Source organism: Micromys minutus (assembly GCF_963924665.1).
Source record: "Micromys minutus genome assembly, chromosome: 9".
Classification (NCBI taxonomy): Eukaryota; Metazoa; Chordata; class Mammalia; order Rodentia; family Muridae; genus Micromys; species Micromys minutus.
In genome coordinates, this window is record NC_137978.1 from 43,048,979 (window position 1) to 43,067,225 (window position 18,247).

At 47.0% G+C, this 18,247-nt stretch overlaps 1 protein-coding gene across 1 annotated transcript in view; it reads left to right on the plus strand.

Annotated features, from left to right (window-relative positions):
- The window catches only part of CSMD2 (CUB and Sushi multiple domains 2), a gene marked incomplete at both ends in the record, with an annotated part of 547,554 nt that overhangs the window by 361,495 nt on the left and 167,812 nt on the right, over window positions 1-18,247 (plus strand). The window contains 3 exons of the mRNA XM_080921920.1: window positions 4,787-5,113; window positions 8,253-8,447; window positions 18,063-18,201. Coding sequence (XP_080778046.1) covers window positions 4,787-5,113; window positions 8,253-8,447; window positions 18,063-18,201 — 661 coding nt within the window. The remainder of the gene's footprint in view (window positions 1-4,786; window positions 5,114-8,252; window positions 8,448-18,062; window positions 18,202-18,247) is intronic.

Below are 18,247 nucleotides of genomic sequence, written 5' to 3' on the forward strand. Positions count from 1 at the left end.
GCATACGAAGGCCAGGGGTCAACTTCTGGTGTCTTGCTCAATCACTCTCTACCTTATTTTTGAGGCAACACCTCTCACTGAATCTGAATTTCCTAGACTGGTCTAGGCCGGCTGTCCAATGAGCTTCAGGGATCTGCCCATCACCACCCCTAGCACTGGAAATACCGACCTACACCTGGGGTACCTGGCTGGTCCATGGGAGCTGGGATCTCAAGTCTTCCCCTTGCATTGCAGACAATTTGCTGGCTGAGCCATCCCTCCAGCCCCTAGAACTTCTTGACCCTGGCCCCTTTCACTGACTGAATAGAAATATTTGGGGGCCCAAGCAGTGACGAACTTGAACCCTCTCCCAGGGTGACGGCTGAGTGGCCATTGGCTTCCTGTCAACTGTTCAGGGTTGCTTTGTCTTAACTGTGTATCTCATCCCCATTGGGGGATTTGTTTTACTAGCAGGTAAGCCTGTACACATTTGTCGTTATAAATTACATTCTGTCTTCCTTTCAAAGCATCCTGCTTTGCAAGTCCTCTCCCTAAACATCCCTGGGTTTCTTTTTTGAATTCTACTGTTTTTTTTTCTTTCTAAATTGACTGCTTTGCTTTCTCCCCTTTTGGTAATTTTGAAGACAAGCTACTTCATATTCTATTACTAATTACACTTAACATCTTTAAATACATGCTCTAACCTATATTTCTCTAATTAACCACAGAAACTATAAAACAGACTTTCTTGTGACTGAGGAAATTAGCATATCTCCTCACTCCACCTTTCCCCATGATATCAGAGGAATCTGAAATATTTTACCCCAGGGTTCTGGCTGGAATGATATTGCATGCGCTCTCTTCCAAGAAACATTTGTTGCATTCACGTCCCATTTTACAACTACCTCCATAGGAGTTATCCAGATTCATTGCTGTATTTGTTCCTTGCTGACTTTTTGGTTTTTTATGAATCATGCCTTGCCTTTCTGTTACTTGAATTCTTCATTTTGATTCATCTCTTTGTTACGTGGGGGGAGGGGGGACCAACAACCTCCAAGTGGCATTTTATGACATTCCTATGAATACTTTATTCCTTGAAACCTTTCTTATCTAAGAGCAGCTTTCTGTCTGCACTAACCGTCTGGTTGGATCACACCCTACATTACTTGAGCCCACATCTGTCCCATGTCTCAGAGAAGTACCTGGAGGGGTCACTGCACATTATTTCCCCTAGGATCCTGAGTTGACTCAAATGTCCGTCTATTTCTAGAGTTTGGTCAACTCAGTTGCCTGAGTTCTGGAACGGGTTGCCTGGTAGATCTCTACGTCGCCGTCTTTTCAGGGTGTATGGTGCTCATTGGCTCATTCATTAAGCATTAATTGAGCACCTACTGTGTGGTGGACTCTGTGAGAGTCATTAGAAGTTCAAAGGGATTAAGTGGGCAAGATGTCTGCTCTCAGAAGTGTCTTCTGGCAGGTGATGCATTAGGATGAAGAGGGCAAGTCTATAATGATTGGCCAGAGAAACAAAGGTGCTATGTATAACTACTCTCAGGGTCCAAAATAGTACCCCTAAAGGCCTAGGGATATAGCTTGGTGGTTGAATGACTGTCTGGCATGTAAGGGGTTCTGGGTTCACTTCATCAGTGTACAGATGCTGGTGTTGGCCTGGCAATGCTGGAGTGGTGGTGCCCACATGGGGGTGCAGGGTTCTAGTGCTAGGAATTAAATTCTCACATTGGATCTGCTCATCCATATGTTTCCTGTGTCCCAGCTCATCTTTGGTTAGAAATCATAGTGTCCTTGTCTTTGGTCGATCTTAGACTGTACCACAGGCGGTCTCCTGTCTGTCTTAGAGGTCCTTACCTCCGGATATCATTTGTATGATGCTCCATCCGGACCCACTGGAATCTGAAGCCAGCATGGCTGTGTGTAGACATCCCTACTGAACCCACCTGAGTCTTATCATTATGTCTGAGTACACGGATAGATCCCCTGCAGATGTGAGGAGCTTCCTCAAGGACTCCCCTGGCCAACTCAGATCCCCGTGAACATTCTTTGTGTCCTGCTGGGAGACCACATGAAGGGGTAGCTAAGCCGTCTTCCTTGGGGCAGGATGCTTAGACTGAAATGTGGCACTGCCATTTAAGAGCTATTGTGTCCTTAGAAAGTCACTTACACTCTTTGTCTCAGTGACTTCATTTTTCAATGAGGACAATGGTGGGTAGTGTCTACCCTGTGGTGTTACCATGATGGTTAAACTGAGTCTGTAATGGAAATACTTAAAATGGTGTTTATACTTAGCCAGTGCTCAATGATACAGAATAATCACTAGTGCCAACTTTATCTTGTACTCCCTAAAAGTGTTCCTATGTCCTTCTCTCTCCTTTGGTTGGGTTCTTTCTATGCTTTAGCAATAACACAAGGATGAGCTGCCTAGGTCCAGGCCTTTGGTTGTTGTGGTTTCTGAATTGAATCAAAGGGTTTCCAGCAGAGGCTAAGAAGGGAAATACTTCCTTCAGAAAAGACTGTGGGTAGACCAGGCAGAACCAGCATGAAACTGGGGCTCCACATTTCCTGTGTGTTTCTTTTATGTTTTATCAAAAATTATTTTATTGCTCCTTTTTTTTTCAATTTTGTTTGTTTTTTGAGACAAAATTTCTCTATATGGTCCTGGTTGTCCTGAAACTCACTCTGTAGACCAGGCTGACCCCAAACTCAAAGGTCCACCTGCCTCTGCCTCCCAAGTGCTGGGACTAAAGGCATGTGCCAGCAACCCAAATATATTCATCCAGGCATCCGTATTATTTGTGTGGGCACATGGGAGTGTTTATATGTGGGAATGCATATGCATGTTTGTTTCTGTGTAGTTGTGTATTCCTACATGGGTGTGTATTAGTGGGTGGATGCGTGGGTGAGTGGGTGGGTGGACGTTCATGCATGTGTACATACATGTGTAAAGACCAGAGGCGAACTTTTTGTATCTTTCTTCAAGTGCCAGCCTCCTTGCTATTTGAAGTATGGTGTCTCCCTGGAACCGGGAGCTCACTGATGAGACTAGGTTGCCTGGCCAGCAAGCCCCGGAAGATATCTTTTCTTCATCTCTCCAGCTCTGGGCTTCCAAATACATACCTACCATACCCTGCTTTTCACAGGGATGCTGGAAACTGAACTCCAGTCTTCATGAGATCATGCTCTCTAACTGAGCCACCTCCCTAACCCTGGAGTATCGGCATCATTAACAGTACACATAGCCATCAGTGTTAAAGGGCGAGTTACACAGTGACTTGTGTTCAGTCTTCTCTCTTCCTAATGCTGTTTGTTTACAATGAACCTGTGCCACTACTACGGCCACAGAAATGAAAGGTAATTTCATTTGGAGAGAAGTCACCCAGAAACATACAACCCCAATGCAGTTTTTATTTGGGGACTCCTGTCCAATCTCTGCCCATATATAAACAAGCATTTAATAGCTATCATCAAGAGTACACGTATAATTTTATGACCTACTATTTTACTTAAAACGATAGTTAGCACTCTTTCTGCGGGGCCGTATTTATCACTTTAATGATGGCCTTCACACCGCCGCCGCATTAAAGGCTGTAATTTTCTTCCCTTTATTGGACTGACATATAGGTGGTTGGCATTTTTCCTCTGTGATAGAATTATGTCACCATCAGCATCTTTGTTCCTGTGCCTCGTTTCCTTTTGAATTATTTCCTAGAGATTATGAGCCAGGAGTGTTCTGGAGGTCTGCGACTCTTAATGAGAAACCATACACTGCCTTCCACAGGGATTGCATCAACCTAAGATGGCAGAATGTGATGGGTGCGTGTGTGAGCCTCGGCGGGGTTGAGTTTTAGGGTACTTCTTGGTGCTTTCTCTCTTCACGGTGGTTCTGCTTCTCAGAATCCTCTGAGTGCACTCTTGGCTTGACTTGGGGAGCAGTCCTAGAGTAACAGAAAGAGTTCTCATCAATAATGAGATGTCCCCCGCAGCCTGTCACAGCTATTGCGATTCTTGTGTCTCTCCATCTTGTCATTTCCCTTCTAAACGTCGGCTTGGTGCGCTGGCTTGCTTCTCCATGTTTTGTGGTGGTTCTCCCTCAAGCTCCCTGTAGGGTCTGTTGGGGATTGGCATGAGGAGGGCTTCAAGGCTTCCAGAAGAGCGGATCCTCGGAGTATAGCGGAGAGAGATGACAGGAAGTGGGCAGAGTCCCTGTCACAGGTTTCTTATCCTGTACTTCAGAGGCTTTGGCCTCTGAAATGTGGTGCTCACTGGCAGAGTATGGCTGCCGTTTGGATGGGTTAGAGCCCCTATGGGTCTGGCGTGAATCATCTCCCATCAAAGACATTTGGGGGAAAAGAGATGGATGTGGACCCTCTCTCTATTGGGAGCCCCTGTATCATTAAACCATGTCCTTTTCTACTACCACAAAGCAAGCTGAGAAGGGTCAGGGGCTGTGTCTCTTCAAGTTGGCTTGAATGGTGAAAATTTTCCCCTAGACTGAGGGACCCAAGGGAGTGAATGCTGCCTAGGATAGGCTTATTGAAAGGAGAGAGACTAATAGAAAACCAACTCAGCTATACCTGCTTTTGCCAAAGGGACACTTCAATGCTGTGCCCAGCATGAAACCCAGCATGCCTCCCACCTACAGCCTTGAACCCAGCTAGTCCGGCCCAACCCTGGTGTCGTTCATTCTCTCTGTTTCTCTGAAGACTAAGAAAAATGTTTCGGTGTCAGCCCTCAGTGGCCCTTGCCAAGGATGGTGGATACCTCCTGACTTCCCATTGCTCCTCTGTTTCAGTTTCTTGCTTCTTCAACTTCACCAGTCCCTCTGGGATCGTCCTGTCTCCCAACTACCCCGAAGACTACGGCAACCATCTCCACTGTGTCTGGCTTATCCTGGCCCGGCCTGAGAGCCGCATCCACCTGGCCTTCAATGACATCGACGTGGAGCCTCAGTTTGATTTCCTGGTCATTAAAGATGGAGCCACTGCTGAGGCCCCAGTCCTTGGTACCTTCTCAGGAAACCAGCTGCCTTCCTCTATCACCAGCAGTGGCCACGTGGCCCGACTAGAGTTCCAGACTGACCACTCCACAGGGAAGAGGGGTTTCAACATCACCTTTACCAGTAAGTGTTGCTCCTGTCACCAGCATCACCTGGACCAGTGGGTTTACTGTATGTTCTGCTTCTCCTGAGAGAGTGCTTGAAGGTGCTCCTGTGGACCAGCCCCAAAGCATGTCTTACTGCTGGGTAACACTTAGAGTCCCCAGCTCCCAAGAAGAAGCATAGAGCTACTCATTTCTGAGGTGTCACAGCCTGTAAGGATATATTTCCTTAGATGGCTCAAAGGGCATAAAGAAGCCCAGATTTTCCCACCTCTTTCTCCCAGCTAGAAGCAAAGAGGCTCTAGGGAAAGTTTCTCAGATATAGCTGACCTTTGCTAATTTGTGAGTTCTTATTTTCCTCTCCCTTTGTCTCCCTAGTTTCACCCCCTAACACTAGATGGAAGAAAAAGGAAAAAGAGAGAGAGAGACCCCTGACTCTAATTTCTTTCCTTTTGTTTCTCCTTTGACCACAGCTATGATCAAACTACAACCAATCCTTCCTTAAATGACCAACAACCACGCATTCTGCCCATTGGGGCTCTAGCATTTATATACCCTCTGAAAAGTTCCCAGAATTCCACACATCACACATAGAAACTATCTGCAGCTGGCAAAACCATGTTTCTATGAGAGCTCGAGGCAGACCGTAGTCAACTGCTGCAGACAACCCAAAGCAGCCCCATAGCCCTACCCCCGGGACTAAAACGGAAGCCCATTCTTATAGTATTTTTTTAAAGACTCCAAAACTCCAGAGCTCTCAAAAATGTCACTACAACCAGGTTCTCTCAGCAGCTCCCCACCCCTAATCCCAAGCCCCCCAATGCTGCTTCCTGTAGAGCACTGCCTTACTTAAGTTTGCCTTGCCCGAGCCCCATTGCCATAATCAGAAGAGAAGCAAGGGCCTTGAGCTATGCTCCCAAGGATTTCCCTGCAGCCCTCTTGCAGCTGCTCATAGGTTGTCTCTTGCGGTCCCACAGTCCGTCCCGTGGCCAGTCTGGAGGTTCTCCCCTCAGCCTCTATCCCAAACCCATTGTCCTGAAGCTCAGCAGCAGTGTTTTTCTTATTTCTGCATCTCCTGGGTTCAGTGGACATGAAAGATAGGCAGGAAGTGGGTGCAGCAAGTTTCCAGAGAGCAATAATTCATACTGGGGACACAGGAAGCAATTCACCTGGTGAACTTGGCCATGACTGAGAAATTCGGGATCTGATTGAGACTCCTACACAGACAGACAGACAAGACTCATGCACATGCATGGACTGGACGTGAACATATGCACTTGCGTGCAGGCGCACACAAACACACACATACACAGAGGGGGGTAGGAAGGGAGGGAGGAGGAGAAGGAGGGAGGGAGAGAGGAAAGAAGAGAGAGAGAGAGAGAGAGAGAGAGAGAGAGAGAGAGAGAGAGAGAGAGAGGGAGGGAGTAAATGTTCTTTGGTTGCTCATCCATCTCACGCTCTTTGACAGAACATTTCTTCTCCCAACTCCAGCTCCCACACTTGTCAGAGAAGCCTTGCCCTTGTCTCACTGCCTTCAGATGCTGTAGGACTGGCCATATGTAACCCAAGCTAAAGCCCCATTCGTGTCAACCCTCCTGCGATACCTTGTCCCAATAGCCTGGGGACAGAAGGAAGCAGAGGGTGTTCTACTAAGTGTGCTGGTGTGACACTGGTGGCTCTGGTCATTACCTTCTCTGTTGTCACACCCATTTACTACGGGGCCATGAGGCCTAGAGAGGAGCATGCACGTCACTCACTTTCCCATCCCTTTGCATGCTCTCTGATGTTGTAAAGAGCACCAAATCACATTCATGCAGAGATGTATGCATACATGTGTGTGCATGTATATGTATGTATGTGTATATATACATATATACACATAAAACATATGCATACATTTATATACACATACATTTATGCACACATGTATGCATATATAATACGTATATACATATATACATGACTGATAGGGTTTTGACTTCTAAACCTCAAGCTCCATTGAGCTCTCAATGTCAATGTTATGGTCCTGGTTCCTAATGAAGATGGTGGGAAATGGAATCTAGACTCATGTGGAGTTTCAGCCCTGCTTGTGTTCACCCACCAGTCTTCATGTTAAAGGGAGGCCTGGAAACCAGCCTTTTCAAAATGGTGTTCCCCCATGCAGCTGTGGAGCCTAGCACTATCCTCAGAACAACTGGAGCATACATTAGCTCTGGCTTTTCAGCCAACATCTGGAGCAGAAAGACCAGGACCGTTCTTGGTAGAGATGGTGGGGAAAGAGTTTCCTTTCATGCAGTGAGGGGGTTCCCTTGGAGGACGGGGACTGGGGGAATTTATGATGTCGCCAAACCCTTGTCCATCGTGTTCTTACCAAGGTTCATTCTATTTCTGCCTCTGAATGACTAGAGAGATGTGGAATGTTCTTTATAAGGCAGGAAACCGAGGCTCAGTAGCATGACCAAAAAAATAGTCCAGGACCACATGCTAATAAGAGGCAAGGTTACTCATCACTCACGCCCCCCCCTTGGCTCACTCACTGCATTATCATTTGCTTGGCAGAAGGAGAGGCAGTGCTGGCATGAGGCAAGGACATGAAGGCAATGGATTCCGACAGGGCTAATCCCAGGGCACAAAGTTCATGACGCTTAGTGTCGGTTAGTGTCACGGGAATGGGAGCCAGCTCCCCCACCACCGACACGACCCCCCAACCACTTAACCATCTGAAACTTGGAAAGCACAGATTGGATTTGACACCGTCTCTTAAAGACAGGGAACCTCAGTTTCCCCTCTGGTGAAGGAGAGTGGTCATATCTCCATGATAGAATTTTGATGTGATTTAGTTAGTTACCACGAGGAACACAGTTCACCGCCCAATCCGTTGACATCCCTTGGGATGTTCAGACAACCTGAAAATCAAGTTTAATCATTGCCTGTTTTGTGCCCAGTGGGTTCTGTCTGCCATAACCACAGGGTCCCAGGTATTGGGACACCTAGCATCTTTTTCGGCATGTCAGGTTCTTGAGGAAACATGGAGGTCTGATTCTGAGTGTGGGCAGCTCTTTTTTTTTTTTTTTTTTTTTTTTTTTTTTTTTTTTTTTTTTTTGGTGGCCCATTTGTGTACCACCTCAGTCTAACCATGGCCTGGACATCCCCTTCCTCAGCCTTCCGACATAACGAGTGCCCAGATCCCGGCGTTCCAGTGAACGGTAAGCGGTTTGGTGACAGCCTGCAGCTAGGCAGCTCCATCTCCTTCCTATGTGATGAAGGCTTCCTCGGGACGCAGGGCTCCGAGACCATCACCTGTGTTCTGAAGGAGGGCAGCGTGGTGTGGAACAGTGCCGTGCTGCGGTGTGAAGGTGAGTGCCCCTGGGCTAGGACAGTGGCTGTCTGTCTGAGAGGATGGGCAAGCTCGATAAGTGGTCCCATCTCTGCATTCACCCATCTTCTCCTCCAGCGACCCAGGACATCTTCTTTCTCTCGTATTGGGATGAGAGGCCTGATGGGATTGCTTTGCCGGGGAATTTGAACTGTGACCAGAAATTAAACTGGGAAGGCTTCTATCAGCTCAGAGCTCACAATAGGACAGCCAGGAGGAGCTGGGTTTCTAGTTACTGTCCTGATGAGTGTGCCCCCACCCCCCCCACACACACAGGGATGTCAGTTTGGCCTGTCAAGGCTGCCTGCTTACCCTTTCCTCCACATGGTCATTCCTCCTGGGCTCTCCCTGCTCCATCAGCTGTGCCCCCTGTTAACCCTGCCCTGATGTCCTACAGACACCCTCTAGGTGATGCAGAGCAGGCCAACGGGAAGACACATGGCTCTTAGCAAGTGCCAGGCTTGTTACAACATCTATCCAGACCTGCCTAGTGTCTCACAGCAGTTTTGAAACTTCTCAGACCAGCGTTCAGTCCGGCTGGCAGCAGAGATTTCATACACAGATTGTGGCTCCTAGGGACAGGGGTCATGTCAAGTCCCGTGCGCCAAGCACAGCACTGGGCCCAGAATCAGTGCTGGGTGAGCCTCTTACTAGACGGATACTGCATGTCCCACAGGCACATTGAGGTCAATAGTGCTGTTTGGTTAGGCAAAGGCTGCGGCTTAGAGACCAGAGAACAGAAAGCTTCTTCCTCTCATCACCTATGATAGACAGAGGGTGGAGACCTCAATGACCTGAGAGGCCCTTGGAGGATGAAGGGGAAGGGCCTTTGAGAGGGCTTTGTCCACCAGCAGATGAGCAGGTGTATGAGATAGGAAGGGTCGTCCTGGGGCTACCGGATGAACTGCTTCTCCTTTGAGCCTCTAGCTTTCCAACTGTAAAATAGAAACGAAATGGGAGGATGATAAAAGTCAGCCATCTTTCAAGGGTCACAGCAAGCGTAAAACAAGCATTCCTAAATATTTGCTGAGCTCCCATCAGTGTGTGAGCTCCCAGAAGTTAGGACACCATCCTGGCTCACAGCCTAACACCTGCAGAGCGTCTGACACTTGATCCACACTCAATCAATGCTGCTTGGTGAATGAATGGGTGGGTGAATAAATGAATGAGTGAGTGAATGAATAAATTAGTGTGTAAATGAATGAGTGAATGAGTGAGTGAATGAATGAATGAGTGAGTGAATGAATGAGTGAGTGAGTAAATGAATGAGTGAGTGAATGAATGAGTGAGTGAATGAATGAGTGAATGAGTGAGTGAATGAATGAATGAGTGAATGAATGAGTGAGTGAGTGAATGAATGAGTGAATAAATGAGTGAATGAATGAGTGAGTGAGTAAATGAATGAGTGAGTGGATGAATGAGTGAGGAAGGGAGGGAGGGGGCGAATGAATGAGTGAATGAATGAATTCTTAACTAGCTACATTCCCTCCCGCTGTGAGAAATGTGTCATTGGCCGACCTACTCTCCCCACCTTACAGCCAAATAGTCAGATCACCCTGGGGAAGCCATATGGCCCTTCTGTGCCTCAGTTGCCCCATTGGCAGAGCACAAGTGATTCAGGAACCCCCCAACTGGATTGCTGTACGCATGAGTGGCAGCCAGAGAATGCTCAGCATGGATGACAGGTGGTATTATTTGAACCTGATTCTGACTATTTCGGTATCAGGCCAATCAGATAAGGATTGACACCCCTTTAGGGAAGAGTTACATGCTTGAGAACAGTAACATTAACATCTTAGAATGGGAGAGAGACCCAGCCCCAGAACCCACCCTCATCACTTCACTCCTCCCTTCTGTCTGTGCGGGGGAGGCTCCAGCTTCTCCAGCAGCATCTTCATCTATGTTTCCTCGGTATTTTTTTAATTAAGTATCCCCACCTGGTGGACAATTAAACGCAGTCACTAATGGTCTTTTAGACGTTCCTTTAATACATTCTGAGAGTCACTCCAGTTTAGAGCAACCGCAGGAGGACAAGGTAGGAAGGGAACAGCTTCTAAATTTGGAAAGGACGGAGGTTGTCACCTGCAGACCTGAAGGCGGGAGTGGACAGAGGTTTTCTCTAAGGTCCAGAGAGGGAACCTTTTCAACCCCATGGACACCTAAGATTGCTCCATCCTCAGCTCCATTGCTGCCGCCTCTCAAAAGCAACCATGGGCAGCCTCTGAGTGACTACGCCAGATGTGACCGTAGTTATGTGTGTTAAAAAGTCAGGAATGTCCTAAGAAGTGTTTCCAAGTACAGGAGGCTGCTTCCTAGCAGTGCCTTGATATCTCTCGTGGTCATCTCTGCCTTCCCTGTCTTTCAAAAAAGAATCCAATGGCCACACCCTTCTGGGTCAGGTGTTGGGTGGGAGTCACCTAGCAGCAGCCCCGGAAGGTAGGTGTAGTTATCTTCCTGACTGATGCCCGGAAGCACAAGTTACTCGCTCAGCTTGTACTCGACGGTGCCAGAATCCACTCCCAGATTTGGGGCTGCCCTTCCAGGGTTATATCACCACAGAGACTATGACATCAGATGTCTACATGAAAGACTTCAAAGTATCCCCAGTGAGAACAAAAAGCAGGGTTTCTATTTTTCCACTTCCCGGTAGGAAATTAAAACAAAGGGAAGCATATTGCCCACCGCTAAAGACAAGTCTCAGCGACAGGGAACATGAAGAAATGACAGCGGTGAGATACGTGTCATTTGTGACAATCAAGGCAATTGAACTCCCCATTAAAAACAAAGACTCTCAAACTGGACGCAGGAAAACATTCAGGCTCACAGAATTGTGTGGATGAGAGAGAGAGAGAGAGAGAGAGAGAGAGAGAGAGAGAGAGAGAGAGAGAGAGAGAGAAAGCAGTGAGCTCTAGTGAATACATTCATAATTCAATTTCTAAAACAGGCTATCATGAAAGTTTCACACCCTGTCAAAGTATAGTTTTTTTAAAAAGCTCAAAAAAAAAAAAAAAAAAGAAAGAAAGAAAGAAAGAAAAGAAAAGTTCATTTCCCATGGGAAAACCATTTAAGAACTTGCTTCAGCGGCTAGAAGGATGTCTCAGGCAGTAAAGCCCTTGCCACGTGAGCAGGACCTGAATCCAGACCCACGGCACCTGTGTCGAAAGCTGGTCCTTGAGTGTTTGGGGCAGGGGGATCCTCCTGTCCAGGTAACTGAGCTTACAACCAGAATTTCATTCCTTCACACATGTTTGTCAAGCATCTTCGCTGTGCCAGGCACTGTGCTAGGAACAGACACCCTCCTCTGCCCAGTTCCAGACCCTTACCCCCTAATCAGGATAGGACCTTTCCTTCCCTTTCAGTCTCAAATACGATTGGATAGCCTGCTATGCTTGGGTTATGTGTGCGGTTGTTTCCCAGCTGACACTACACTGCTCTGGGATGGACTTCCAGCATGATGCTACAACCCTAAAAGTATAATCTATTTGTGTGGCCGACAGATCTCAGGTCACTTATCCATCTCAGGGAGTCTGTCCCTGCCTCCTGACATTTCTTAAGACATCTCTTGCACTCTGGATTTGTGTGTGCATGAGAAGATGTATGGAGGGGCATGTGCATGCGTGTGTGCGTGTCTACGAATGCATGTATGCATATGAGTGTGAGGATGCAGATGTGTGTGAAGACGTGTATGTGCTCATGGGTGTGGGTTCATGTGTATATATGTGCATGCTCACACACACACACACACACACACACACACACACACACAGGGAGTCAAGAAGACAGCCTCAAGTGTTCTTCAGGATCCATATACCTTGTTGTGTTTGGTATATTGTTTTACACAATCTCTCACACACTAGAGGTCAGGTCCTATTTCTCAAGAGCTGTCCGCCTGTTTTACTGGACAGAATATTTCATTGGGACGCAGGCTGGGTTAGCGGCCAAACAAAGTCCCACTAATCCACTCAGCTTCTGATGCATGGGCAGGGGCTCGAACTCAGGTCCTCGGACTTGTACAGCAGGCACTCTACTGAGCTGTCTCTGGCCCCTCGCATTCTGAACTGCTAGTTGCCAACTCCCAGAGTGACCGGTTAACAAGATCCCTTCTCTCTTGTATTTCTTTAAGTGGCACTGAGATCTAGATACTTAATCAGACTTGCTTTATTTTTTTTTTTTAATTGTCACACCATTTATTAGGTGGGGTTTTGTGTCTCCATTAAGGGAACTTAATGTCCTAATATGTCTCTTTGGGGACACCGGGTCCTGTCTGTGATCTCAGCCTGGAGAGTGCAGAATGCCTAGCCTTCACTGTCCCATCTTTTATAAGCTGGAACGCTGGAAGGAAACATATCTTATGCTAAAATAGAGTTTAAGAAGAGAAAAATGGAAGAAATAATTCTTTTCTTCTGTATACTTTGATTATTAGCGCATTGCCAAGTGGACTCCCTAACATCTTCCGAAGCTGGGTCTTTTTAAACATCGTTCGAGGCCAGTGGAGAGATTGTGTATTTACTGTGTATTTACGGTTGTCACCCTAACTGAAGTTTACATTGTCCCCCTGGCTAACAGGAGCACTGTGAGGACGGCCCTCTTCTTGACATTTTCTGCCCTTGGCCCAGAATCAGTTGTTTTTATTCCTAAGACACCTTTTAAGGCAAATTGACGTTTAGGATCTAGAATACTAAAGGGCACGCATTACTACAGACTCACCCCACGCTTGGAAGCCATTTCGGTAAATGCAGCTAAGAGCTGCTTTATCAGAGAAGATGCGTGTGGGTTCACTTCATTTCAGATAATGAAGCTTTCTTCTCGTAACCTTAACTTCCTTGATATCATATCCAACTGTCTTTCATTCCTGCTCAAAAATGCAAGTCCCACAGAACAGCAGAATGACTTCCCGTGCTGCGATGAATGTGGTGCTACAGACAGCAACGCGCTAAGTGTCTTGTTCTTGTCCTTCCTCACCGCCACCATCACCATCGTCATCATCACCATACTTTTCTTTATTTCCTCATTTCCTCAGGAGGATGGGCCATCATATTACTGTCTTTGAAAACCTCGTTAGGTTCTTATACGTAAGCATGCGATATAGCATTGTATTCAGTTTAAGTTTTTAGAAAGTGCACATCAAGCTCAGTCATTTTTGATTATACAAAGTGATTGTGTAGTTCCAGAGTTAAATCTGCCACAGAAAGAAAGAAAGAGAAAGAAAGAAAGGAAGAAAGAAAGAAAGAAAGAAAGAAAGAAAGAAAGAAAGGAAAGCAGACCACCAATGTACATTCAGGGAAAGCAAAGCCCTGTGCGCACCTCTTCTCCCATGGAGGATACCCCACGTTCTCCATTTACCTGTTCACTGATTGTTCATCTGAGTGGGTAATAACACTTTAATACCAATTTAACTCTTTAAAGCTCCATTTCTTTACTTCCCAGTTGTCCATACGTGTATGCATGTTCATGTGTGGATATGTGCATGTGAGTGCACGTCCCTGTAGAGGCTAGTGGGTGTTTGATCCACTGGAGCTTGGAGCTAACAGGTAATTATGGACTGCTCCCCATCCCCCCACTCCCGTGGGTGCTGGGAACAGAACTCACGTCTTCTGCAAGAGCATTGCTCACTCTTAACCACTGAGCCGTCTCTCTAGCCCTCAATTTAACTTTCCTATTACCTCTTCTTTAGATAAATAAAACCAAGGACATCCGTGCTCACATGTGCATAGAGATGAACTGCATACATTTAATAATAATTTTAAAAACTTCAAAAGGTATTTGTATTAAGTGTTAGTGCTTACTCGGACGAGCCATAGAGGAAGGATGATGCTGTTTATCTAAGTGATGCTCAGAAGCTGTACTGCTAAAGAGACATTGCAACTAGGACTCCCCCTCTCTAGATCCTGCCAGTCATGGACCACTCTGGGCTATGCAAGTAACAGAATGCAGGATTGAACAGAGAGCTCCGTTGCCCATCACATGTGCTCAAGACGAGAATAGCCAGCTAAAGCAGTAACAGAAGAGCAGAGAAAAATAGGAACATGGGGGCCACCAAAGAAAGGAATTACATTTGAGACGGGGCTGTGTTTAGCTGCGTGCAGCCAGGGAATGCAGTTCTGCTTTTGGCTGGTGGCTTCTCGGATATTGAGGTCAACATCCAGCCTCCACCCAGAGAGTCTGGGCCTGGAATGAATGAGAGGCAAGACTCAGAACCTGCCTGAGACCTCTGGGGCACAGCAGCTGCTGCATGTCTCCCTGCCCCCTGAGGTTTCGCGCATGCACTGTAGGAGATGATTCAGTGAGATTACGGATGGGTCTTGCAGACCAGAGATACCGAAGGGATGATACACGTGTGATTTAGTTCTCAGTGTTTTACATAGACACCATCCAATTACTTCATTTCTCTAAGCCTCCACTCACAGAAATCGGAGCAGTAATCCCCTTCTATAGAATGAAAGCAATAATCCCCTTCTATAGGATGAAAGCAATAATCCCCTTCTATAGGATGAAAGCAATAATCCCCTTCTATAGAACTGAGGGCAATAGCATATGCGCCATGTTGCTTTGCAGTCTTCACAAGGATAATCCACGTTAAGCCCCGACACCTGGCAAGCTCTGGGTACTCTCCAGCTCAGCCGTCTGCATGACAGCGGTGTGCTGGAAGAGGATGTGCAGACAGAGGTCTTCAGCTTAAATCTCAGCTCTGACTTCATTAGCTTAATGGCTTTTATCTAGGGTCTTAACCTCCTTGGCCCTGGTTACCTCCTTTGTATAATGAGAGTAATAACTTTATTAGCATGCATTTGGAGGGCATAATAAAAACAACTTGATGAGTAGGGCACCAGGAGTCATTGGCACCTCTTCCTGACGTCACGACTATTGTTATCTTCTCTATCCTAATACACTTTTCTACTAAGAATGTCTGGGCTGGGGCTGGGTTGATGGCTCAGCACTTGTTGCTATTTCAGAGGAACCACGTTCTGTTCCTGGCTTCCACGTAGCTGCTCACAGTAACCTATGACACTCTCTTCTGGCTTCTTCAGGCACTAGGTACACACAGGATGCACAGACATACATGCACTCATACACACGAAATAATAAAATACAGTATCTTTTAGAAAAAGCATCTCTGGGCTGAGGATGCATCCCAGTTGGCATCTGGCTTGCCTCGCATGTGAAATCCGTAAGTTTGAATCCCAGCACTGCATAGATTGCATGTAAAGCTGCATGCCTGCAATCCAGCATTTTGGAGGTGGAAGAGGAATCATCCGTGACTACATAGTGAGTTCGAGGCTATCCTGAGCTACAAGAGACCCTGTGTCTAAAAAGAGAGAGAGGGAGGATGGGGTAAGGAGTGGTTTGGGAAGGAAAGGAGGGAGGGAAGGAAGGACAGACAGAAAAAAAAGGAAGGTGGAAGGAAGGGAGAACAGATGGAAGGAAGGAAGGAAGGACAGATGAAAGGAAGGAAGAAAGGAAAGGAAGGTGGAAAATTCAGCTTAAGAGGAAAGAGAGGAACTTCTTGACTGGATTTCACAAAGAGAATCAACCCAGAAGGCTCTAGAAGAACTTGCAAAGAAAGAAGCACCTGGTGGCTCCTTTATTTCCACCTGAGTCCTGTTCAGGAGGTGCCTAGCCTCTAGAAGGTCTACAGAGTGAGGGGCTAGAACAGTGGTTGTCAACCTGTGGATCTCGACCCCTTTGGGGATTGAAGGCCCTTTTACAGGGACCACCTAAGACTATCAGAAGGCACAGATAGCTATATCACAATTCATAGCAGTAGCAAAATTACAGTTATGAAGTAGCAATGAAATTATTGTTATGGCTGGGGCTCACTACTGCACAAGGAGCCATATTAAAGAGTCACAGCAATAGGACGGTCAAAAAGTACTGGCTTAGAGGAAGCAGGGGTTTCTTTAGAGGCTGCTGAGCTCTTGGAGCTTGCTTCTGGGCTGTCTTGCCTGATTCCAAGTCCAAGCTAGTTCCTCATCTCCCATGCTCCTCAGCTTCCTATGACAGTCGCAGCACTAGCCTCGTGCTGAAAAGGAATATGCTCTAAGGAATATGCCACGTGTTGTGAAAGTGCCTGACTTGGCTTGGGCGCTCAGCTACTGAGGATGGCCACAACAGTGACAATGATCTTAGTGTGATGGTGGTATGTATGGTCACCCTCTTCTAGAAGCTTGGGCAAGTGTTAAGAGACCTACATCAGCCTATTATGCAACGCCCAGTCCTGACAGCCCCCAGTCAGGTTGCAGACCTTTTAAGCTAAGTGTCTGAGAGACTTTTCTCATCACTGTGGCAAGAGACCTGACAGAGGAACTTAAGGAAGGGGAGGTCCAGTCTGACTCACAAGCATACCGGTCATCAATGCAGCAAAGTCACAGTGGCCAGAGCTGGAGGCAGCTGACCATGACATACCCCAGGGCAGGAAGCAGAGGAAGGTTAATGCTGGGCTCGGCTTTCTCTTTTTAATCATGATTATTATCTAATTATTCTCTGTTTATACTTTTATTCTGTGTTTATTCACACCACAGAACAGTGACTCTTCCCCTCCTCAGTTTACCTCTTGTAGACATTCCCTCAGAGACGCCCCTGGGCGTTTGCCTTCTAGATGACTTTAGACCCCATTAAGATGGTAATGAAACATAGCCATCACAAATGCTTGACACAACTCACAAGTGAGCCCACTCCTCGGAGACACTTAAAGGCCCTGGTGGGCGGGGCTTCCATCTTGGCACCTGTTTCCAGAGTCACTTAAACAAGAAGAGGATATTTTGCAAGCCACTTGCTAACTTTGAATATTTCCACATGAATGTGACAGGCATCATTCATGTTCTCTCTTCCTATTGGCCAAAGCAGTCATGTGACCTAGTATGACAATGAAGCCCACCAGGTGTCCTGAAGGAAGAAGAGTGGAGTAGCTCTGAGAGCCATCACACAGGCTGGGAAGCATGGCATCTGGAAGATCATGGGAAAGAGCCTAAGCAGGAGGAGATGCCATGCTTAATGAGACCAAAGCCAGCCAGAGGGTGGGATGAAGCAGCCAGCGTCTTGCAGAATCACCTGCCCCAGATTTTACTCACTCCTCCCTATATCTCCTCTCTTACCCTTCACCCGACAACCATGGAGGCAGAGTCCTGTGTCAGGGGCTACACTGGGCATGCCCATTGGAGAAAACAAGTAACACAGTCCACAAGACACAACACTGCCCTGAGCTGACCCCACGTCCACATCTAGCCACCAGCTCCCCAGCGTTGATGGGAGAAAGTAGGCTGGGCTAATGCCTCTGCCTCGGGCCTGACAATTGAGTTGGGAACAAAGAAAAAGGCAGCAGTGACCCAAATATTAGCCCCACTGGAATGACAAACAGACTTTGCTGAAAGAATGTTTAGTCCTCTCCTTCGGGCCTTTTATAAACCTGCAAATGATGTAACCGGTCACATCTATAAGGGTCCCAGTTGGCAAAGCTCACAGTTTAGGCTTTATGTAATTTTCCGTAAAAACAAAACAAGTCCTTGTTGGCCGGCACATTTCATAGAGAGGGGTTTTGTTTATTTCTTTGCTCGTTTGTCTCTCAACAAATCCGCTTTTCTCCCTCTGTCCCCCTCAGCTCCCTGTGGTGGTCACCTGACTTCACCCAGCGGGACCATCCTATCTCCAGGCTGGCCTGGCTTCTACAAGGATGCTCTGAGCTGTGCCTGGGTCATCGAAGCTCAGCCTGGCTACCCCATCAAAATCACATTCGACAGGTGCTGCTGACTGAAGCCTCCGAGGGGGAGGGGGTGTGCCAAGATG